General features: G+C 46.4%; 1 protein-coding gene across 1 annotated transcript in view; it reads right to left on the bottom strand.

The window, feature by feature from the left end:
* Positions 1–25,134, bottom strand: part of DNAAF11 (dynein axonemal assembly factor 11) — a 76,250-nt gene that overhangs the window by 50,885 nt on the left and 231 nt on the right. The window contains exons 2-3 of the mRNA XM_090037372.1: positions 12,476–12,643; positions 6,447–6,524 (exon numbers count right to left, since the gene is read on the bottom strand). Coding sequence (XP_089893498.1) covers positions 6,447–6,524; positions 12,476–12,643 — 246 coding nt within the window. The remainder of the gene's footprint in view (positions 1–6,446; positions 6,525–12,475; positions 12,644–25,134) is intronic.

The raw sequence follows: 25,134 nt of genomic DNA on the forward strand, positions 1-25,134 counted from the left end.
ACTGTATCCTCAAAGGTGGCTGTCCGGACCAAATTTTGAATGTATGCTGGTAACACAAGAGTTAAGTTTGATCATGTGCAGACAAGCAGACAAGGCCTATGGAAAATTCCACAGCATGCCCAACATGCTCTGTGCGACCCTTGGCTTGTCAGTCACAACTGACCTAGTTTTGTAACAACGCACATGCTCAGTTCTGCTCAGCAGAGGAAGTAATCTGACCAGACGCATGCTCAGTCTACAGACTACATGACGTAATCGGACTAGAAATTTCTTTAGAGAAGACAACCTGATTGGCTACCCGGTTGTCATAAAAGACTTGGGGGCCCCTCCCAAGGGGGTTTTGGTTTTTTTTAGCGAAAGAAAGAGTGAGAGAGAGTTTTGGGTTCTGACAGCGGTGCTGACAGAAAAAGATTCGTCCTGAGAGCAGAGGCTGAGGCTGCAGGGACTGCTCCTCAGGAGGGCTTTAGGCCCACTGGTCTCCTGTCCGAACCTGAGAGCAGAGGCTGCTATCGCAGGGACTGCTCCTCAGGAGAGAGACCCACTCGACCGACGGACAGAGGCTGACGTGTCAGGGACTGTCCCGTCAGGAGAGATCCTACCTGGAAGCAGAAGCTGCGGCGGCAGGGACTGCTCTCCAGGAGGGCTTACCAGCCCACTGGTCTCCTCCCTCGGTACCTTCGGTCATTCGATCCTTCTTCGGTTTTGATTTCTTCGTGTTTGATCCTACGGCTACCGGACTGATTTGGCTCTCGATCCTGACTACAATTCTGCTCAACCCGACTTGCTTCGATTACGGTTTCATCTCGGCATCCCAGGTTTCTGACTTCGGCATCGGCTATCATCGCCTCTACTCGTTGTCCGCTTGGACTGGTGTCACGACGTTCCGACGGGTTACAGTTTTGTTCTTGTTATTCGTTATCCACCTATGAGCTGTTGGCCAGCCCTGGGACTAGCGAGTAGGCAGCTGCCCCTATCCTTCGGGGTAGAACGCAAGGGCTTACTCGTGAACCCCATGGGCCAACAGACCCCCTTGTTGTTTGTTCTCATATTGCTTGTTCGTAACTGTAACTGAAGCAAGCAGCTCTGCCTACGCAACCAAAGCATAAGTGAATAAATCTCATTTACTTTGAAACCGCACATGTGTCCCGTACTGCTCAAACTCGTCGCCGCTAATCCCACCTGTTTGTTCCAATACCACCCTCGACCCACCGTGACCTTGGGGCCGTGTTTCCCTGACAGTGGCTAGCTTAAACACTAGCAAACTGACTACATAGAAGATTCCCATGGAAAAAACTAAAGACAGACATAATTCTAGTGAACTGGAATTTATCTACAGACATTTCTGTGGCCTGAATTTGATCTTATAAAATTCTAACCATTTTCAGTAGCTTCTGCAGTTAATCAACCCTCCTCTGAACCCTTTCCAGGTTGGCCACATCCCTTTTGAAGTGCAGAGCCCAGAACTGGACACAGTAATCCAACTGCGGCCTGACCAGTGTCGCATAGAGGGGGGTATCACCTCTCTGGACCGGCTTGAGATGCATCTTTAGATGTGTGACAAGGTATGGCTGGCCTTGATGGCTGCAGTCTGGCACTGGTGGCTCATGTTCATCTTGGAGTCAGTAATGGAGTCAATAATGACCTAGAGTCAGCAGTAAAGGATTACCAAACATGAAATCATGCTCCATCTTGACGGCTGAAGACTGCAAGTGACAGCCCCTAAAGATTGCAGACCACAAAGCGAGAAGATCATGACCTACCAATCCCAACATGCCAACGGGACAAGAAGGATGGCCTTCGTATCCAACTCAGTGGAATGCATAAGCTGGTATGGACAGCTATTACTATAAAGAATGAACACAAGGACAAGGCTTTGGGTATCTTCCACCTGCAAGAAGGAGTTTTGGGTGCATCCAGCGAGATCTGACTCTAACTCTCTCGGTCAGCCTGGCCGGCAACCAGACTGACCTTGAACAACTTTGAAACTTGGTAACACCTTAACCTTTCCAGGACTGTCTAACTTCCGCGTGTGCGTGCTTGTCTCTTTTGAATGAATGGATGGATGAATGAATAAAAGAGTATGCATGAGAACAAGTGAAGCAAATAACCTTACTGTTCTTTATTCTTTTCACGTTGCATGTTTTATGTTCCAATAAATGCAGCATTGTGCCTTATTCCCTGATAAGATTCCGGCTTGTTTTTAAATCACATTGTACGCCCTGTGTGCACAACAACATATGGGGTGCATCTACACATGCAAATAAGCGTGACTAAATTTATTGTATTAAGCTAATGCACATTAAGTGATTTTTGGTAGGTGTCTACACATGCTGAGACTTGGCACTAAAGTTAGTCCTAAGTCCCTCCAGTCCTGCCACGTGCCCTGTGGCCACTGCGGGGAGCACCAGCCTCCAGCCACATGCTGGCAGCCATCTTGGAAACTCTGATACCTGGCCAGCCCCTTCCCTGCTCAGGAGCTGCATGCTTAGTGCAGGGACAGCATGAGCCAGCTCCCTCCTTGCCCACCCTGTTTCCCCATGCCAGGGCTGCTCCAGGCCCTAGCCCTGCCCCTGCCAATGACACCCAGCACCCTGCTGCTCTGGCCTGGCGCCAGCAAAGACCAACACCTCGTGCTCCTGCTGGCCATGATGCTGGCCCTGTTGGCAGCACCCCCCCCACACACTCTGTGCCCACGCCCCAGGACAGCTACACAACCACCAGCAGGGGCTAGGGCACCAGCTGCAGGACACCTCTTGCACTCCCCACTCCAGTCTGCTTGTCCCACCACCCACACCCCCACTACTTGTTGCCCACCCTCAGCACCATTCTCAGGACATGCACAGGTTCAAAATAAAAAGCTTTATTAACTTCACAACACCCACCCCCATTCCTCCCCCACCCCCTCAACAAACAGAACCCCCTCCATCCTCCCCATCTACCAATAAAAAAATTGGGTTACAAGTGGGAAACTATATACAGGTGGGAAACTATATACAATAATTTGGGTCTTCAAGCCCAGAGTGGGGAGTGAGTCTGAGGGGCCTAGGGGGCAGAGCCCTGGGGCAGGTGCCTAGCACCCCAGCCCCTGGATGTTCCCTTGTTGCTCTAGGGGCTGCAATGATCCCAGTGGGTGGCAGCCTCATGTACAGCCAGGTCTTTGGTCTTCTGGTGCAGGGGATAGTGGCATACCCAGGCCCAGGACGGTGGCCGAGGCCAGACCAGGGGGTCTCGTGAGTAGGAGACACCCAAGGACTTCCTCCCAAGGCCAGGTGGGGGCATGCTGTGGGGCAGAGGGTGGGACACACAGGGGCCCTGTGAAGCCATGGTTGGGGGCTGGGCAGTGGGAGACATGTACATGGACTCCAGGCAGGGCCAGGAAGGTGTCCATGGCCTGGTGGTCAGCATCCTGCTGCTGCTGGACCTGCTCTAGGTGCTCCCACTACAGGGCTTCCATTCAGGCCCAGCAGTCCTTTTGTGCCCGGTCCCATGCCTCCAGTCGGGCAATGTCCTCTGGCCTCCGGGCCTGCTCCCGTGCCTCCTGTGACTGCTCCCATGCCTCCTACTCCACCACCACCACTAGTCGCTGGAGCAGGTGGGTCCAGACCCTGGTGCGCTGCTGGTGCAGCCATTGCATCTGAGTGGCTCCAGCAGCAGGTGGCAACAACCTGGAGCCCACATCCCTGCTGGGGCTGGTGGGCTCCCCCCCAGGCCAAGGGGTTGACCCTTTTGTGAGAGTTTTCAGCATTTCAGATAGAAGATGCTCTGCACCAGGGGCAGTGGAATGCATGGCCTCAGATTGGGGCTGAGCCATGCACAGGTGCTGAGGTACCATAGTAAGGTGCCCAGCCAAGCCTGGGTCCAGGCAGCTGCTGGCCAAGCCCCATCCCTTCACACTACCCTGGGACTGGTGGCCCACTGAGTGCTGGCCACAGGCAGCCTGTTCCCCTGGGTCCAGCAGCCTGCTGGGTGCTGAGCACAGGCACCCTTCCCAGGGCTGGATAAGCCAAGCTGCTGGCAGTACCTGCTGCCATGGCTCCAGACCCCACTCCTTCCTGCTCTCTCCCTAAAGGCCAGCCACTCTGCTGCACTGCCACTCAGCCCACAGCACCTAGGGCTTGGGGTGTGTGGGGCTCCCGCACAACTGGGCCAAAGGGCTAGCTGCACCTCCACCATCCCTGCAGGAGGCCTCTCCAGGGAGGCAGCATGAAGCCAGCCCCCTGCTGCACTGCTGCTGTGCCCCAAGTGTGTCCCTGCTGCCCATGCCTTGAACAGTGCACGATGAGCTGTCTGTGCAGGTAGAGGGGTGCCCAAGCCACTATGCCCTGCTGCTGCTGCTCCTCCTTGTGCCCCAGGCACACCTGTGCTCCTGGTTTGGGACCCTGAGCTATGACAGCACAGGGGGCAAGCCTGGGCTGCCCTGCAGTCTCTGCTGCTGCCTGAAGGACTACCTGTGGCAGTGCTACACATCCCTGCCCCCTGCTGCTGAGAAGGACAGTGCCACTGGCATCAATTCCTTCCTCAGTGTGAAAGGACTGTGCTTGCCTGGCTGCCGGGACACAGGCTGCTGAATAGTTTTGAACTGCGTTCCGCTTGTCTGTGTGCTGTGTGGGGTGGGGAACCCAGGGCCAAGGGAATGCAGCTGGGACAGGGAGGGAGAGGGGGCAGGGGCCAGGAACAGGGGCAGAGGCTGTGACTGGGGCCAGGATCAGGAACAGGGACTGGGAGGGCCCTCCCCCAGTGCAGAGACTTACCATATGTCCAGGGCTGGTGAAGCTGGCAGCTTGGCATAGGCCTCCCTGTTAGCAAGGGTGACTAGCTGCACCCAGTGTCCATGGCCCGTGGTGTACGATGGGCCAGCACCCGGCCAAGGTCCCCCCACCAGGGAGGAGCTGGCACTGCTAGTGGCTGCCAGTATCATTGGTGGCCAGTCCTCATGATGGGGTGTGGGGCTGCGCCAAGGGCAAGGCAGTTGCTGGGCAGGGCTCCCCAAGCTGCCAGTGGATGCAACAGACAGGGAGGAGGGTGGAGCAGGGTGTTGGAAGGCATCAGGGCAGGGTGGGAGCTCAGGCAGGCTGCCCCTGCTGATGCCACTCACAGGGGTATGGCCTGGCTCCCAGGGCACCAAAATGCAGGTCAGCTCCTGCATAAAGGCCATGGCTTTTTGGGCATGACTGGACCAATGACTGAAGTCGGTCACAGCCATCCACTGTGCCTGCAAGGCCTTGACTTTTAGGTGGCAGTGCTGCAGTGAGCAGGAGTGCCCATCGGCACAGCCCCAGAGCACCACGAGGTTGCACACCTCCTCCCAGGTCCAGCTGGGGGCAGTCAGGACAGGCGTGCGCAAGCAGGCAGGGCTGGGACTCAATGGGGAGGAGGATGAGGATGACAGGGTCTCTGGGGCCCTGCATGGCTGTCCCTGGACTGCTGCCAACAGCATGCAGGACATGGGCATGGCCAGGGACTGAGAGCCACATGGCAGAGGCACTTCACCACAGCACCTGCAAAGAGACACTCGGGGTGAGCAGCGGCAAGGAGCAGGTGCTGGCCCTGTTGCCAGAGACAGCCAGGCAGTAGCCCTGGAGGGATCTCAGGGCTGGGCAAGGAGTGCAGCAAGCTGCAGCCCTTTGCAACACTTGCCTATGGACAAGCAGCAGCTCTGGAGGAGGAGGACAAGGCAGGCAAAGGCAGCTTGTGGCCTGTCCAGGGAGACACACAGGGCCACTGGGCTCCTGTACATGACAACAGGCTTGTACAGGCTCCTGGTGTGTGTTCCTCAAGGCACAAAATGGCTGCACACTTTTATACCCTGCAGCTAGGGGCTGCCAGAGCAGCCCTGCCCTGCAGCAGGAGAGGTGGCCAGCCAGGAGCCCTGGGGCTGGGCTCAGGCCAGCCCCCAAGTGGCTGGGCAAACCCAGCACTAAAGTTAGTGCCGGGTCGCATCTGCACGTACGTTAGTGTGCAATAACTAAATCGCGCCTAAATTTGATACCTAAATTTGCAGGTATCAAATTTAGGCATGAGTAGCCATTTTAATGCACAGGAAGGGCACGCACATGTAGACACACTCCTGTAATGTGCATTAAATTAGGCCATTGTGCATTAATGCATCTCATGTGGACACGCCCATGGTCTATAACAAGGGTGTCAAAGAACAGTTGCAATGTTGGAGAATGTTTATACAAGGAAGAATAAGATTCACCATAGTTTAACAAAACTCTAAAAAGGAAGAATAGCAACCCCAGATGAACTTTTGCTAGATTCTATATGCATTTTTATGCACCTTCTATACTAACAGTCTCTAACAGAAAGACTCATGTTAAGTAGCAACTAATTACCTTTGTCAATGGGCATATCTGATAATCTACGATTTCCTTATCTTTAATTATCCATCCCAGTATTCCCATATAAAAAAGAAACAAAAATAAATATTTAAAAAAAAATCTTACCTTCCAAATTTTCAATCTTTTCAATGTTGTTCAAAGCTAAATTTAAATATTCAAGCTTCTTTAGTTTGCTAACATTTTCTGTAACAAATACAAATATAACTTTGATTCTATTTGTCAGGAATACTATAATCATTTTTAAATTGTATGTTCATTTACTTACTTTCATAAATTAAATACTAAAAGATAAATGCAGTATAGAATAACTATTGACTATTATGAATATAATATACAGCAGCATTAACATACAACTAATATTCACTTTTTAATGCACTTGAAATAATGACCCTTGGATGGAAAACAAAACACACTGAAGACTGAACATAAAAAGTAAATAGGAAAGACAATGAACAGAGACAGCTAGTCACCAATTAGCTGCTTAATCATCCAGAAACTAAAAGCTTGGTCCAAATATCTGTTGAAACATTCTGTTCAAGAAGATATGGATCAGATCCACATTGTCTTGCCCTCTTTTCTGGAATTGGTGAAAATTTTAACAGTTTCCTTTTGTGAAAAATGATTCGTTCCCTTAACCCACACATCTTTCCTTTTCAGGATACGTTTCTTCTGTAAGGTTTTGCAGAATTAATGTAAGAAACTTTGAGAATTAAAATACCTGAAAGAATGAAAATTGTTTGTAAATTATTCCTAGCCCTCACTCCAGAAGCAATATAACCAGTCTTCCTATTTAGGTTTTGCTGATAAAACAACATGAAGACAAACTGCTAAAAATCTGCTTTTCCACTTTGTGGCATTTCAACTCTCTGCTGGCTTCACCTGAAGGTCCCAGGGTTCTTTGTTTAGATACGTAATACTGAGGGATAGATGAGAAGACACTAGAAACTCCTGAATGATTTTTTTCATTAAAAAATAAGTAAGTAATGCTAAAGACTATCAGAGTCCATCTTGAACTAAGCTGCTTTTCTACCATCAGACTGAAAATGAATCCCACAGAATGCATATTTCCCTTGAAAGCAAATCTTAAAAATCTAATGATAATTTCATTTATGAGTTGTCTTGTTGCAATGCTTTGTGATCTTGTCAAAATGTAGAAGTTACATTCTTTGTCCAAGGAGGATCCTGTAATCCACAATGCATCTTTAAGGCTTCTGCAGGGTATGATGATTGTGTGGTTCTAAAACTTAACCAAACAAGCTTGGGAATGGACAGCTTATCTTACATGTTGCATGGAGGCCTGCCATGGAGAAAGAAGTGGAAATTACATTCTGGTGCGTCTTGCAGAATCAAGAGGAAAGAACAAGTCTGAATATGTACGACTGGAACTGCAGGGTCCCAGGAAGCTATACTATCCAGGAATTGAAGGAAGGTAGTTGAGATCCAAATCTAGGCATTTGCTGAGACAGATGTTCAGAAAGGAGTTTAGCTCTGATCAGATGATTTCATAGATTTCATAGACATCAGGGCTGGAAGGGACCTCGGGAGATCACCGAGTCCAGCCCCCTGCCCAAAAGGCAGGAAGTCAGCTGGGCTCATAGGATCCCAGCAAGATAAGCATCCAATTTACTCCTGAAGGTGTTCAATGTAGGTGCTTGAACCACCTCCGCTGGCAGACTGTTCCAGACCTTGGGGGCTCGGACAGTAAAGAAATTCTTCCTTATGTCCAGCCTGAAACGGTCTTGCAGGAGTTTGTGACTGTTCGACCTCGTCATCCCTTGGGGCGCTCTGGTGAACAAACGTTCCCCCAGATCCTGGTGGTCACTCCTGATAAACTTATAGGTGGCCATCAGATCACCCCTGAGTCTGCGCTTTTCCAGGCTAAAGAGTCCCATGGCTCTCAGCCTGAAATGGAAACCAAAGGGGGAATTAGAAGTACGGCATTCCTTTGTCCAGACCATTGACAGCTTGGATGCACATCATGCTGGCAGGTTGTTTTTTGTATACAGCAAAAAATTTTAGTGCTATATCTAAGAATATTCGGTCTTTGATTCCAAATTGTCCCATTTAGATGTGTGACAACTGGTAGCAGCCCCCTACAGCCTTTATTTGCAGTGAGGCACTGTGTAATCCTTGTAAGTTCTTTATATTACCTAACCTATCCTTTTCAAACCAAAGACTACTGCATTTCACTAAGCATAGTATTTGTAGGAGAGATGCTCTCTGAAAGGAGCTTACAGAAGAGAACAGAATCAGAAAGTGTTTTTGTATATTAATCCTGGGAAGAAGTTTGCTGGACAGGAAGGCTATTAAATCAGTATAACACAAAGGGCACAAGAGAAGATGTTCAGTTGCTTCTTTTGAGACACAAAATGGACATAGTAAATATTATGTTCAAGAATTATCCTTGATAGATTTTTGCAATATGGGAGAAATGGGTAAGTGAAGAAAAAAAAACTGTTACTGTGTATGTGTGTGTGTGTGTGTGTGTGTGTGTGTGTTAGGAGTGTGCAAAGCAGGCAGTATCTGAAATGGATTTGGATTTGGCCCGACTTGGGGGACAGTGATTCGATTAATTGATTCAGATCACTGTCCCAATTTGATTGAGCTAAATCTGAACCTGAAGATTTGATTCTGATTCAGGGAATCAGTGATTCAGCCATAGACACAGCTTTATATGTTTTTTCTACATGCCTCAAGGTACTGGGCACAGCTCGTGAATGCTGAGATGGTGGGGCTGATGGAGTGTCCCAGGAGAATGCGAGGGTTTCCACTGCTGAGCATGGGAGGAACCCCTCACCATGCTCCCCCAGCTTGGCAATCAGCCACAAAGGGACCCCAAGTGTCCACCCAGACCCAGGAGGCACCAGTTGCTGAGCCAGGGTTAGGGGGTGCCCCCTGTGCTCCCGTGGGATGCTCCATTCACTCTGCCATTTCAGTGTTCACGAGCCATACCTGGTACCTCGAGTTATGTAGAAAAAACACATAAAGCTGTGTCTATGGCTGAATTGTTAAATTTCTCCAAATTGAATCTCCTGGTGGGGTCTCCCGATTCAATTCAGATTTGGAGATTCGGCCACTGAGTCAGGCCGAATCTCCTCCGACTCAAATCAGCAACCAAATCAAATCACATAGCGTGTGTGTGTGTGCGCGTGTGCACGTGCGTACACACACACACGTACATGTATATTTTATGAGACACTAAGACAAATATTCAGTGGTGAAATTCTGGTGATAAAACCAGTTAAACCAGAAAAGATTAACTCAATAAATCTAGCAGTTTTATTACTTATGGGTTGCTTATTCTGTGGGTTAAATGCAAAACAGTATAAAACTGTCAGTCAAGGAAAAATGCATTCTAAAAACCCTTCTTCCCATGCTGAACATCCCAGAAATGAGGACTTTCACTGCCACAAGATACTTTAACAGTCTGGGACCCAGAACATAACATTCTTTTCCCACCACAAAACAACTGCAACAGGGAAATCATCCAAATGGGTCTTCACTGTATAACAATGTCTAGAAATCTTTGTTTGCAGAAAACAACTAAAAGTAGTAATACCAGAAAAGAAGAGAGGGAAAGAGGAAAAAGAAGAGAACTTCATCAATTCCAGAAAGAAGAAAGGAAAAAAATTGCAGGCCAAGACAAGATGTATGAAATATATACTAAAAATCTGCAACATGATAAAGGACCACAACTTACAGTAAATACTGTATCCAGTAAAGTCACAAAAATCAGTCTGATAATGTCTGAAATTATGAAGGCTGAGCCATTTAGTTGCCATGCATCTCCCTTGATGAGGCAGTAAGTCTCACAGGACCCTAGGAAGATGCCATTTTGTTGTCATCCCAGATGCTATCCCTCCAGGGTGAAAACAGTTTCCTAGCTAGCTTTCTGAATGGCTTTCTTGAGCCTGCCAGTCTGAGCTGCACCTTCTCTCTTGCAGGTAGTCTGATAACTGACAGGAGTCTCTGCATCTCCTGTGGATGTGCACAGCTGGGAGCTATCCCCAGACTGTCAGCATTTGAGCCAGTGGTATTTTATGGCTGTTTCCATACATGTGTTGAAAAGAAGAGAACCAGAACTAATAGCTACAGCACTTAGGAGTTTACCAGCTACATTATTCAAGCCTGCTGGATTTTCATAAATACTTCTGACAATTTTGCATAGAAAAGGGAGATTGTAAATAGTATGGTATTTGGCAAGCTGTCAGGCTAGGAACATAGACTTACTGAGAACTGACCAGATTATCATATATTTTAGGTGTTGGGTAGACTGCTTATTTTGATCAGTAGTCATGTGGCGTTGCATCTCTCAAGTGATATGCAGGTGCTCTGCCTGGTAGTCAGCTGCACTATGGTGGCAGCTATTCCTGGAAGTCTCATGCATTTCTAGCTCTGAGTTGTTTAGATGAATTAAGGAATAAATCTGCATCTTATTAAAAATGAGATCACTGCAGTGAACGGAAGGATTAATTGAAGGATTATTCCACAGTAACCTTCCAGAGACATGAGGGCTATCAGAAGAACGAGATAAATCCTTACAGGTGTCGGGGACAGCAACAGAGAAGGTGAAAATATCACCACAACCACCCCTGCTGTGGCCCTCCTGGATGGGCTGAAGCAGAGGTGTTCAAGCCCTGGCCAGTGGCCAAATCCAGCCCTCAGCACCATGTCATCTGGCTTGTCCGGCTCCCCATGGATCTATGGGGAGCCCTGCAGGCCATGGCTTTGTGCACTAGATTAGGCATACAGGATGGCACAGGGACTGATCTCAGCACACGAGGGCCAGTGTGGGGCCCCCAGGTATGTGGGGTGCCTAGGGCCTGATCCTAGGCAAGGAGAAGCTGATCTGGCCCCACAGATGGGTCCCATGCCATTCATTTGTCCATGGGCTCAGGGCCAAAACTGTAGGCATCACTGGGCTGAAGCAGTATAAAAGAGCACCCACTCCGCTACTTTCCCCAGCGTGAGCCTACAGAAGACACCCCTAAGTCTGCCTTCCTAAGACTCCCTGGCACCAGAGGCACCCAGGTTGAAGCTGAGGGTGGTAAGTCTGGTGTAGCGCCACCGCACAGAGCACAGTCACCTTTGGGGCAACCTGGGAAAGTACCCAGGCTTACACTGGAAACCTCTCCCGCCACTAGAGCAGCTCTGGACAGGGGAGTGTACAAGTGTTAAAGGCACCTTACACCTCCCGCACAGCCCCCTCTTCCCCTGCCTGTGAGATCAGCAAATCATTTATTCACCCGAAAACTTTCCTTTTTAAAATGAGGGGCAAAGGTAATTTACATGGCATCAATATCACCACTCAGCCGCTTGCTTTTGGTGCTTCTCCTTCCCTCCTCTGTCATCACTGTACAGTCTAGGCTTTTCCAGACAAGAACTTTACCTTATATTTATCTATGATGTGTCTGGGCAAACATCTGATGCTATATCATCATACAACTTCTCTGTATATCCAGGTTCTCTGTATACCTAGGCCTTGTGAAGTTTTATGTCTTGTAGGATAGGCAAAATTTTGCCACCTATCATCAAAGGGCTATATTTATATAGAAGAACATGACAGTTTCTCCCCAGTATAAAGTGAGGATTTCTTTTGAGAATTAATTGAAATAACATTTTTTTCATCTATATATACTAAAAGTAAACTCTCTGGGAAGCTGTAAGTGCCAGCATATTACAAGGTCCCTTGCTAGAGAAGAAGCACCTAGGGGAGTTAAGGACTCATAATAGTTATTTTTAAGTGTATGCTTTAAGTAGAGGACTTCTAGGGACCGGTGTATAGAGGCCAGTTCTCTAATACCACAATTCAGAGTGGGTAACAAACCCGCTTTCTCTTTGCAAGAAAGGTAAAAATGCAAGATAACTTTGATCTATAGCATTTAACTACATAAATAGCTTTTTAATATTAGGGCTGAAACCCGTAACATTCTGAGCCCATATCAACTGCTGAATTCAACACAGACAGAAGATGCTCAGAGGGCATGATCAAGCCCAAAGTCATTTAGCCACTCCTCCTCTTTCCTGCTGTTCTTTTTACCTTAAACTCAAAACCTAATAGCCATTTTCTGACCTCACAATCACACCTGTAACTCAGTTTAAATATAAAACAGAATGAAAATAAAAACACTTACCAATTTTTGGAATTAAATTATTTTGAAGATAGAGGATTTTTAAGTCTCTGCACCATTTATCAAGGTATTCTATTTTCTCTATTTCCTGTTGATGCAAGGTGATTTCTTCCAGCGAAAAAATTTCACAGTTGTTATGTTCTGCACGTCGTCGAACAAGATCTTCAGTGACTGCAAGAAAATTTCCTCCAGGTAGTTAGTTTTCATTACTCTACTTGTGATCTACTCAAGGAGTTAATTAAATCCCTTTTTCCACCTTAATAAAGAGACATTCAGTACAAGTGCCAACAGGAGTACCGACTGCTACAAAATTTGTAAAAGATGACCCCTCGGTATGTCCCACCATAATACCTAGCATTTTGAGAAACAAATTGACCTTACCTTCAAAACAAAAGAAAAAAATAACACTAAAAGTGGTCAAATATGACCCTGGCATTAGTAGGCACAATTTCTGTTGCCTTCAGTATGCCAGATTGTGGGCCAATTTGTGCAGTTGTGTAAGGCAGTAGGTAAATACTTTATGCCCTCTTACGTTCTTGCTACCTACTCAGATCACAAGTAGCAGGATGATAAAAGGAGGCTGCTTCTGTGAGGACATTATGTCATTTTCCACCACCAGCTGAGGAATGGGCAGGACTGGTGTGGGCATGGCCCTTGGCTCCACTGCCAATCAATGTGTTGTCTAGCAAAGTTGTGCCACGGCGCTGGGGTTAGTATGCCATGCTGGGGATGGGAAGCAAGGGGGAATCAGGAGCGAGACTCTTAAGCAGCGCAGTAACATATTTCTTCTTGCTTTGGGTAATACCATCACTGGTCCCCATTACTACTGCTTATGTTTGAGCTAAATTTGATCCAAGGTATTTCTTAAATTTGATCCAAGGCATTACCAGTTCATTAACTGGAGTACAAGTGATCCAATGCAGGACCAGGATTCTGAACATCCACATTATGATATTGTAGGCCTGGCAAGCCCTGCTTGGCCAGGGTATTGGTGCAAGCACATGTCACTGAGTTGAGCAAGTTTTGGGTTCCCAGGCAGGGTTGGTGTTTTGCAACACTGCGTCTCTAAATATGGAATGGCATTTTTGGCTAGCAGCATGTAGTATAAAACAAGTTGTATAGCTGCAAGAGATTGGCTCACTCAAGACTCTGCTGAGCAACTTTGACCCTTGTGACTCCCCAAGAAAGCAGCAACACCTGGCCAGCTGACCCCACCTCCCTCGACTCCAAGGCTATGTGAGCTTTATAATTATTATTGTAAATAAGTTAGTGCTTAAGTGTATCCCGATAAAGCTTTCAATGTATGACTGGAATAGTCTCACCGATCAATAATCTCATTTTCCATCCCAGCTAAAATTTAAAGTAACAATACCTTTGCCAGGCAATCTTCCAGTCAATAAAAGGGGTCCAATGTTACTGACCTAAACCCTGTCATGAAAGTGTGTGTGTTTTTTTCATGGCTACAGATCATACTACCTCATCTCCAGCCCACTGTAACAAATAAGTTTCAAATGCATGAGCTTTTCTTTTATAATTTTTCAGTTCCCTGCTATACAGCTTGGCTGGAGAAGTAGGTGTTTATAGTGCCCCTTCTGCACATGCAGGTAATGATGCAATGGGATCTAATGCATGATCCACACAGTCGCCATGTGTGCATGGCAGGAGGCGTGACTAAGATGGCACATTTGATCCATCACACCTTATTGCTAGTGCAAGGGGAACCCCTGCACCAGCAAGAAGCAAGCAAGCTCCATGGCTGGTTGAGGGGTCTTCCAGCTGCAGGGTACCCCACAGTCCCCCAGAGCTGGGGTACTATGCAAGCTGCATTCTCCCAGGGTTGGGGGCGTATAAAACCCCTGGGCCTGGGGCAAAACAGCTGCTACGATCTCCCAGCCCTGAAAGTTTCACTTACCCCCATGGTTGGTTATAGTACACCCATGCAACTTGGAGCCCCATCAGCTGGTGGTGCTCCCAGCCACAGCAGAGACCCTGCTACACTTGCATGTTAAACCTCAGTAGCAACCAGCTATAAAGTTAATACACATTTTCAAGGTCTAACTTTATAGCTGTTCGGAGCTTTTTATAGAGTGATAGCTACTTTGCACGTGTAGTTGATCTTAAGGTAACTGTGCGAAAAAAATCAGAATGGGTGTTTTTATGATTGCTAGCTCTTAAAAAGTTTCTCATACCTTGCAAAAGCACTCCACGGACAAATGAAGTAAAAGGTAAATAGGGAAAGAAAACAGCCCTGCCGTATAATTAAATAATTTTCTTTCCAGGAATTTTTACCTCTCAGAGTTTTGCTCAAATTGCCCATTTTTATTATTGCTGCTGAGCTGAAGCACTATTCACAAGGGCTGGACTGTTACAGTTTGGTACTCATGTTGCATCAGTGCCTCAGGAAGTCATTTGAGACAATACAGCTCCTATACTTAGAGCCCTTTGAGAAGAGAGGGAAATAGATTGCTTTAGTCTTATTATTTACAGATGAACAGGGCTGAATAGCCCTTACTGAAGGAGACTTTAATCCTGATCTGTGGGCTTCCATTTGGCATACGGATGAAGAGGTTTATAAAGGCAATCTGCAGAGATGAGCACAGCGATTTCATTAACTGTAGAATGATATGCTGAATGCCCCTGATAGCTGGCTTACCCCAGGCAATAAGGGTATGCATTACAATTATTACTTTACACTTGCCACTTTATATCACTTGGATACTTAACACAGGTAGCTCCATCCTGCCCTGGACAGATGGCACTCCTCCATTTTCCATACTGGTGATACTGTGCTCACAAAGGAATCCTACTGAGGCTTGATGCCAGTGTGTGGGAAAATGGTAAAATAGATCTGTGCTCCCAGTACAAACAGGTCAGTGTAAGCAAGCATGACAGCACTAGTATAATGCATCCTGGTAGGGCAAATGGATGCAGGCTTAAAAACCATTATGCTGAATACCTTTCTTAAGCAAATTTCCGAGTACTATATGATGAACAACTTCCTTATAACAGAGGCTGGACAGGCATCTGTCTGGGCTGGTTTAGGAATAACACGTCCTGCATTCGTACAGGAGGTTGGAATCTTGAGGTCCCTTCCAACCTCATGATTCAATGGATATTTTATGTTATTTTCAGATCCCTGTAACAAGAAATGTGTAGGACATACCTACATTGTCAGGGGGAGAGAGGGGGCTGCTAAGGTGCAGTAGTGCACACCCACTTCTCCACAAAAGGATGCAACTTAGCCATCCTTAGTGCAGCGCTCTGTGCATATGTAAAGGTCTGTCCCACCTATGCTCTCTGGCACATGCCCAGCACAACATTAAGGGTAATTACATTAGGCCCTTTCACTGTGTAAGGCAGATGGAAAAAGTGTGCCATGCTTCACAGCAGCACTCTCTAGAACAGTTCTTTTGTGCCTCCTGGGTGTATTCAAATAGTGAGGCAAAACTGCCGGCTTTCATTTTTGAGCAGGTTTATGAAGCAGAAGAAATGATTCCCTATAGGAGCCGTAGGAGCACTTGAGAGACACGTCTGGAGAGCTGCTGCAGGGAATTGAACACTCAACACTTTGCAGCCTGTCTAGTGCTTTCGAGAGGAAAGGGGAAAGATTGGTTTCCTGAGCTGAGGCGCCTGCAAGGAAAAAAACCAAAAAACCCCCCCACAATTCTAACAGGAAAGAAGAGAGGAGCTTGTAAACCAGCAGACAGGGATGAAATAGCTTTATTTTTCATCAATACTGTTATATTAGAGAATTTTCTCTCTGGAATATCAGACATACTCAAAAATAACTGGCCACAGGGACAGAGCTACTATAAACTTAATGAGGGTTTTTCTTTCATTCGCATGGTTAGAGGCATATGTGAATCTTTGATTTTCTGGCTCGCTATCAGACCCCCAGGATCTACATTGCAATGGAGTTTGACAAGTTCATTAACAGAATTATATTTGATGTGGTTGCCTGTGAGACCTGGGGTCTGGACTTAGTGACCTCAAAGGTCCTTTCCAGTTCTACGTCTTCTGTCCCTGTAAACAGGAAATCAAATTTGGTACTGGTTTTCAGTTCCTGAATAACTCTGGAGACAACACTTCTTCCAAAACCAGAAGACCTTATTCTTATTTACTATAACCCATTGGGTTTATCATGAGTTGAAAACTACCCAAGTCAGGTTTTTAGAAGGATATCAGCAGAGGTATAGTCATAAAAATACAAGACTGGAAAGTACCTCCCGACTCACCGGGGTTTTCTAGACAAGTGTTCACATGTGGTAGCCATTGTCGCAGACCCATCTATGGTGCCACACACCGCACACACAGGCGTTCCCCATGCTGCTAATTTGCAGCATGGGGGTGGGGAGTGAAGGTGTAGGAGTTTGACACCAGGAATCCCGATGTCAAAAAAAATCCATGCTAGAAAAAAAGAAGGGTGGTGCACGTGGCAGCAGCATGAGCCACCCAAAACAGGAGCCTGGCTGGCCGAAGCCACAATCCAGCTGCTGGCCAGGCTCTCTACTGCCAGATCGCAGCTGCTGGAGCCCTGGGAGGCCCCCAGGAAAGACTGTTGTGGCCAGCCCACAGTCCCCTACCCCACCTGGGGCAATGTGCCGTGTGCCACAGTGCACATGACGGGCACTCCCTGAAGACGAGAAGCAGCAGCACAACTATGTGCCGCCGCTATTTGTCCCTGGGGAAACGCATGCGCGCACTCATCCGGACACATCCACTGAGTGTATTTCTTTGCCAGAGGCAACTATACCGCATCATCCTTTTCATAAACTGGCTAGGCTCCGTCTGAATATGATGTTTGCCCCCCGAATCCTTCTTGAAAGGTTGTTCCACAACCTTGCTGCTCTCAAGGTTGCAAACCTTCTAATTTCTTAATTTAAAATGATTCATGGCCAGATTTTATCCATTTGGCTGTGAGCCAACATTATCCTTTAATATAAACTGCACTTTTCTCTCTTTGGTGTTTACCCCTCTGAGGCCAGATACATCCTTTCTCAGCTGAACAAGTCAAATTTCTAATGTCCTCCTGTAAGACAGACCTCTCCAGTCCCATGATCAAACCTTTCTACACTTGTTCCAGTTTAAATTAATCTTTCTTGAAATAAGGTTTCCAGCACTGTAGACATATACAACAGTCCAATGGCATTAACATTTCCCGGTCTCCACTGGAAATACCTCAACTGATTTGATCCTAAGATCAATCACAATTCCCTTTTTCATCACTGAGTCATACTGACTCATAATCATTCTGTAATCAACAGGTAACCTCCCTAGGTCTTCCTCCTCTTTCATAAAGGCACCAGGTATTACTGAATTTAAATTAATGTCTATTTTTAAAACCATCCAGTTCTTCCTGCATATCATCCTGGTCCTCTTCTTTACTGAAGTTTGTGTCATCAGCACATTTCATTAACAAATTCCTACTTTTGTGCCAAGGACATGAATGAAAATATTAAATAAAACCAGTGCCAAAGCTCATCCTTAAGGAACTCTACCAGTAACTTCCTTCCCATCTGATGCTTTTCCTTTTAGCAAAATATAGCATTTCCCTATTAGATGTTCCAGATTCATCTTACGTTACTTCTGCCAATAATAGTAATTTCTCCATGTGCTTCACAGAAATTCAGATTATGAACTTCAGATATATGATTTCTACCACCTTATCTTTACCTAGAAAAATCAGTTAAATCAGTTACTTTACCAAAGAAAGTTAGTTGGATAGTCAAGCTTCTGGCAAAACTATAACACCCTTTATCCCATTTTTCCTTTCCCCCTATGCCTTTAATTATTTTCCTTCCATTTTTTTTTCTGAAGCCTTGCATCCCATTAAGGACCCTGTAATTTCTCAGCTCACTCTTCCTCCACTCCCCTTCTAATCTAGGTGCTACATTTATTATTCTTCAGCCATAAAATTACCATCCCTGACTCAATAATTCTTTAAAAAATGGTTCCTACTGGGCTTGCAATTTCACGTGCCAGTTCTTTCAGAATTATGGGGTAGAGATTACCTAGCTCATCTGATTGAAGCGCATGAGACCCTTTGGGCATTTTTACACGTGCCCCAGGGGTAGAGGTGGAGTGCTTTAATTACAGCAGCTCAGAAAGCCGCTCTAATTAAGGTACTTGCAGCGTCTTGTGTATCAGTGTCCCCACGCTTCAGGGGTGCTTTAACTCAAGCTTGTTCAATGAGCTTGAATTAAAGCACCCCCACTGCCATTCTGAAGTGCGGGGCGGGGACACCGTTACATGAGATGCAAAGGCTGCCTGGAGCACGCTCCAAGCAGACTGCTCCAATGTGCTGTAATTAAAGCGCATCAGAGCAGCCTCCTGGCACATCTACAAACCCCCTTTGATATTAGCTTCCACACCAGTGACCGTTCCCATTTCCAGGACCTCTCCCCTTTTACACATGAATAAGCTAAAGAAGAGAGGAAGATTCAAACTGGGAATGATGAGTCTGAAAATAATTACCTTGATTCTGCGCTGCCTCACACCTTGTGTATTTACTACTTATTTAGTAGTATTTATGCTACCTTTACACAAGTGAAAATGACTGCACAAAGTTCAAGGCATGAAAAAACCAGGTCCCTTGGCTTCTGGTTCTTCTCAGAGAGACTGACTATATTAAAAAATAACCTGAGCTCAAAGAGAAACCTATGTTAAAAGGTAGTTCAGTAGCCACCCAAAAGGAGACAATATTAAATCTATGAAAATGCAAGAATGTCAGTAAAGCCGGTGATCAGACAGACAAAAGAAAGATGCTTTTTCCCACAACCTTAATAATGCCAGGGAGATTGGAACCTTATTGGTAGTTAGCAAGAAAGAGTACTGTTCTGAAATGGCAAAGATCTATTGAAGATAGTGAATAATAACATCAATAGTTGGCAAAGGGGAACAAATAAATGATCCTAAAAGGTATTAGAGGGGGTGTTCTAGGAATTTTTTCACTCTGATTTGGCACTGCACTGAGAAAGTAGCAAGAACTAGGAGATATTGGCCTTCACATAGATGCCGAGATGATGAGAAGGCTGGATAGCAGTAGTATTTCTTACACAACGTGCACGTCTACACATGTGTTACCATGCAGTGGTTACTGCGCATTTAGTTAGTACCTGCAATAACAGGTACCAACTAAATGAACAGTAACCAGCACTATTGTTCAGTAGGGCCAGCGCATGCTTTTTAGGTGATGCTACTGCACAGTAGACTATGTAGAATTAATCTACTGCACTCAAAGCATCTTGTGTAAATGCACCATTTAAGACTGAAACTTATATCACACCTTGGCCATGTCTACACGAGACACTGACTGCACAGTCATTTAATACTTGTATGAACAAGAACTAAATGACTGTGCAGTGTGATAAAGTGGGTACGAGCTGCAGCTAGCCCCCCACCTGCCTCTGGGCATGCTGCCCACTGGTCTCATCTGCCACGTCTTGCTGGAATAATAATATGCTGTTAAATAAGATGGGAGGCTGCTCATTACTGCACCCCCATATTTAGAGGTGTCCACAGCTCCGTACCTCCCCTACACTACAGCCCAAGCCTTGCAGATGGCATCCAGATGTTACAGTGCCCCCGGCCTACAGCCAGAGCATGCTTAGACCATGCCGTCAGGCCTCAGTCACACACACAGTCATACCACCCACTTCTCACTCAGGCCTCACTCTCACAGGGTCTCTCTCTCACATCGACAATTTATGGTGCCTTGCTCCCTCTTGGAGAGGGCACCCTTTGGCCATAGGCTTAGCTAGTCCATTCCTTGAGTGGCAGTCGTACCGTCTGTTGGGCCTCTCCTACGACCCTCACTGGGGTAGTGGCCAGCCAATTTACCGGGGTAGTGGCCGACTGGGTCTAAGTACACACAGGCCCCTTTCAGGGTAACACTCAGGGTCTGTATGTGTACTAGACCCTCAGCCCTCTAGTTCTTCTCCCCCTTTACTCGGAGCTCCACAATGTCCCCCTTACTCGGGGTCTTGGGGATTCCCTCCTCAGGTGGGCTCAGGTGGCCGTAGCCGTGCCTGGCTGCCTTTACCTCCGTTGTTACCTGACCCATTCAAAGGTGGGAGCTGGGGTTAAGGCACCCTGACCTGCCAATCACTGGGGTAATAACTGGCCTGGCATTTCCTAGGGGCTCCTGCACCACTGAGAGCCCCACCAGGCCACCCACTCCCAGCAGGGTGCAGTTTTAGGTCATGCCCAGGACCAGGAGCCTCCGGACCATCCCCTACAGCTCCTCCCCTACCTCCAAGTGATACCAGTGGCCTTGCAGCCAGGCGATGTTGTTGCCTGGCCTTTCAGCAGCAAAATGCCCTGTTTATATGGGCAGCCCTGAATCCAAAATGGCTGCCCTAATCAGGCATCTGCCAGCTGCTGGGTTCAGGCCCTTGAAGTGGCAGGCACAAACCGTGCCCTGCCACATGCAGTAACTTTAGTTACTGCGCAGTCATACCAATGAACCCAAGTTACTGTGCAGTAGCGCTGACGAATGGCTTTTTTGTGGCACTGGCTATGCAGCAGTCCTGACACTACTGCGCAGTAGCGTCACACCACGGGTTCTGCCATGCGACACTACTGAGCAGTAATCTCAGGCTACCGCACAGTGTTTTGTGTAGACGCGGCCCTTCAGAAGATGCAGCTATTCTGCTGCAGAAAGCAATGCCTTCCCAAAACATGCATCTGCCAGCTTCACAGAGAGAGAAAGTGTTGTTTTCCAAACCACTGGTTCTGTGCAGCAAGGGAGGGACAGCCCAACAGCACTGGAGATATACAAGAGCAGAAGGAAAAAAAATCATAAAGCAAGGGAAAATAGTGAAATCTGGAATCCCCCGTAGCCCTGTTCTTAATTTAACTCTATATTGCAATTGCACTGCCACTTCAAGCATAGCATTTACCTCTGAAAACTGGTTCATAACAACTGGTAGTTCCAGTGTCACTTTTAAGGCCAAATGAGATAGGAATTATTCTTTTTACTAAATAATGAACAGTTGGCTCTGCCTAATTTTATTTACCATTTTGCATTACAATATGGTTCTAAATATTTGTTGTTTATGAAGAAAGGACATATAGAAGTCAGTGCCATGCCTTTAGGCCACGTTTTCCCTTAAGTTTTCCATTAGTACAGTGCACTCCATTTAAGTGCATTGCCTTGACACTGGAAAAATAATTATTCATTTTTCCCAAAACAGCATAAACAATCCTCATTAGCTACAGGAACAACCCCTTCTTCTAAGCTTTTCCCACCCTACCTTGTTTCTTAAACTAAAAAAAACCAGAGGATCATTTTAATATGGGGCTGACTGTCCCAGGTTTTAACTTGCATCAAAACAGACCAGAACAATTCCTGAGTTTAAATGGGAATTACCTCAAATGATCTGGACTGTTCAGGAGTAAAGTGCTAATTTGGATACTTCACAGATACTTAAAGATGGACAAGGAGCATGTAGGATCCTGGATGAAATTATTTGTCCACAGTGTTTATGAAAGCATGCAGCCATGAAAGTAACAGATCTAATCAGGTCAAGGCTGCTTTACAAGCCTTGAAAGTGACAGCGGCTTGTCATGCCGCTAAACAGAGCACAAGTGTGTTAAAATTAGACAACAGAAAATGAAGAGTTTCTGTGCCCTTCAGAGCCTGTTGCAACATAAGCAATAGGCAAAAACTGCATTGTGTGATGCAGTTAACCAAAGTTTGCACTTCTGACACACACAGAAATGAAGGACCTTGCCTATATCCTCATGGACATGTTGGTTTGATTTTTTAAACTGAAGCATTTTGTTGAGAATCCTAAGTAAAACCAATCCACGGCAGACCTGCTCCTCTGAGGGCAGTGGGCTGTGCTGCTGGCAAGAAGGATTCAGAGTCATTAGGCGCAGACAGAAGTGAAGGTCCCAGGTCTAACTCATGATGCTTCACAGAAAGCACCCTGAGTTAAACTAATCTTTCTGACCCAAATGTAGCTCTTGGGTCAAAAACGTGGGAGATCAAGCTCCAATTTGGAGCCAATCTAGGGAGAGAGGATCTCTGCAGCCTCTTCCCCTTGCTCTGCCTCCTCTCCCAGCTTCCGTTCTGTCTCAGGATGGGAGAGAGAGAAGGCAGAGGAGAGAGGTCTGTTCTAGGGTTTCCCCAGCCATGCTAGAATGGAGGGAAAGGTTGACTGGAGCCCCAGCTTCCAGCACCCGCTGGGCAAACCCCAGAAGGAGCTGCCTACACTCCCTTTTCCCCTCCCATTCTGAAAACAGCACTGGGAGCAGGGCTGGGCTGTGTCAGCCAAGCCTTGCTCTTGGCACACACAGACACAAGTTACTGAAGGCACACCACTATGCGATGAGGGTTCAGATTGTCGCAGGATCAGGCCCTCTTAAAGTGCTCCGCATCCATGAACTTGTGTTTGGTCATGGCTGCAGAGTGCTTTCAGGGGCCAGATCGGAGAAAACAGTCACTTCTGTCTACACCTACTGAAGCCAAAAACCAGATGACTGGCTTAATCCAGGGCTGATAAAGCTGAGATTTGACTCACATCAAAGCAGGCACAGGATAGTCATTTATACACAAGACTAAAATGGCTGTTAACTCAAGTTATCCACGATTGTTCTGAGGCAACATGTTAATCCAGAGACTGCACAGACACTTAAGGTGGGATACAGGGCTTGCCTGTCTCTACCATTTGGAGTTCACCAAGAAACAAGGTGCTCAAATCTGACTCAAACTGGTCATGGGAATTAAACAGGAGGTACAGATGCCATGGTCCATCACTACATATAACACAACACATTTTTCTCAAAGGTAAAAACAACAGTCATGCTTTTTTGGCCAGTAGGTTGGATGTGCAGTGCCTGGTCTATCTGCAGGCCAGATCAGGCTGGTGGTCCCAATCCAGCACTGGGGTGGTTGCAGCTGGACTCCATCCAGCCATGCAGAGGGAGTAGAGGGGCCATCCTGGCCCAAACCCAGCCCTGACGGGGGAGTGGGGGCTTGACTCAGCTCCAAACTGGCCCTTTTGGGGCAAGGAAGTGGAGGGAGCTTGACCCAGCCCCATGCAGGGGAGCAGGGTGGCCCAGCCCTGATCCAGCCACAGGGGAGGGGAGGAGGGAGTGTGGCCTGGACCCTATCCAGCTGGAGGGAAGGTGCGGGGTGAGAGGAGGCATCCCAGCTGCGTGGAGCTTGGTGTTGGGAGCTGGGGAATTGGCAGCAGGCAAGGGTGGAGCTACTAACTGCCACAGCTCCCTTGCGGCCACATTTCCTCATCCTTGGGGAGCCCCACGGGCCAGATTCCATGGCTCTGCAGGCCAGAGGTTGAGCACCCCTGAGCTAGAAGCTCGTTAATATGCTAGGGCCCTAGGGCTACGTTATTCAGTTTCAGGTTGACGAAAACCAAAAATATAACTTCACTGGAAAGAGCATTCATTTGGTATACCTGACTTTATGCATTAAAAACCCCACACACAAGGCACAAAGACTCTCTCAGACCTCCTCATTATCAGGATTCAACCCAGATCTCTTGCAGAGGAGTAAACAAAAACCTAGCTGCCTGGAGTGCTGTGCCAGTGCACCCAAGTGGGAACAAGTTGAAGCTGGACCCATCGGAAATGGCAACCTGCCACCAAAGAGCCCATGAGCGGTGTCTAAGAAACACCTGGCACCTAGCTGAACTGCACAATTCATTAAGAAAGACCCAGGGCCCTGCTACACCTTCAAATTACAGCTGCCTACAAACTACAATATAACACAATACAACATAATAATAATACTATGATGACATCATACAATGACACAATATAATATAATGGCATAATACAATCACATAACCATATAATATAATGATATACAGGCAGTCCTCAACCTACAGTGTTTTGAGTTACAACGTTTCACACTTTCAACATTTATAAATTGACACCCTGTTTCAACTTTATGATGTCAGTTTTGACTTTACAACACTTGAGCCGATGCAACACCACACCAGTGAACAAGCTGGAGAACACCTGGCCAAACTTCCTTGGACGTTTTCTTTAAAAAAGCAGACAAGACTCCAGAAAAACCTGCAACCAAGACTGCTGAGAAGGCTTCAGCCAATAACCTTTCAAAAAGTCCAGCAAAATCACCTCAAAGAAGTCCTTCCAAATCAATATGATTGGTATTTACAATATAAATACATCAATGTAGCAATATTACTCATCTATAATTGATCGGATACAAAATTGTGGGGTATTTTTTATGAAAATAAGGTGTCAGGCCTTGGTTCAGAAACCAACCCCTCATTTATAACATTGTTTTTTGTGAGAAAATTGGTTCTGAGTTACAACGTTTTGACTGAAGAAGTGGTTTTCAGGAACCAATTGTGTCATAAGTCCGAGGACTGCCTGTACTATAAAGACATAATATAATATAATGTAATTTAATACCATGATAGGATATGAAATATGATACGGTATAATATAATATAACGATAGGATATAATAATGATATGATATGAAATGTTATGGTACAATATAATAAGATATAAAAATATGATATGGTATAATATAATATAACAATAGGATATAATAATGATATGATATGAAATGTTATGGTATAATAAGATATAAAATATGATATGGTATAATATAATATAAAAAGACATACTATAATAATGATGTAAAATATACTATACTATACT

The sequence above is a fragment of the Crocodylus siamensis genome, chromosome 3 (assembly GCF_052110815.1).
Source record: "Crocodylus siamensis isolate JL-2025a chromosome 3, ASM5211081v1, whole genome shotgun sequence".
Taxonomy (NCBI): Eukaryota; Metazoa; Chordata; order Crocodylia; family Crocodylidae; genus Crocodylus; species Crocodylus siamensis.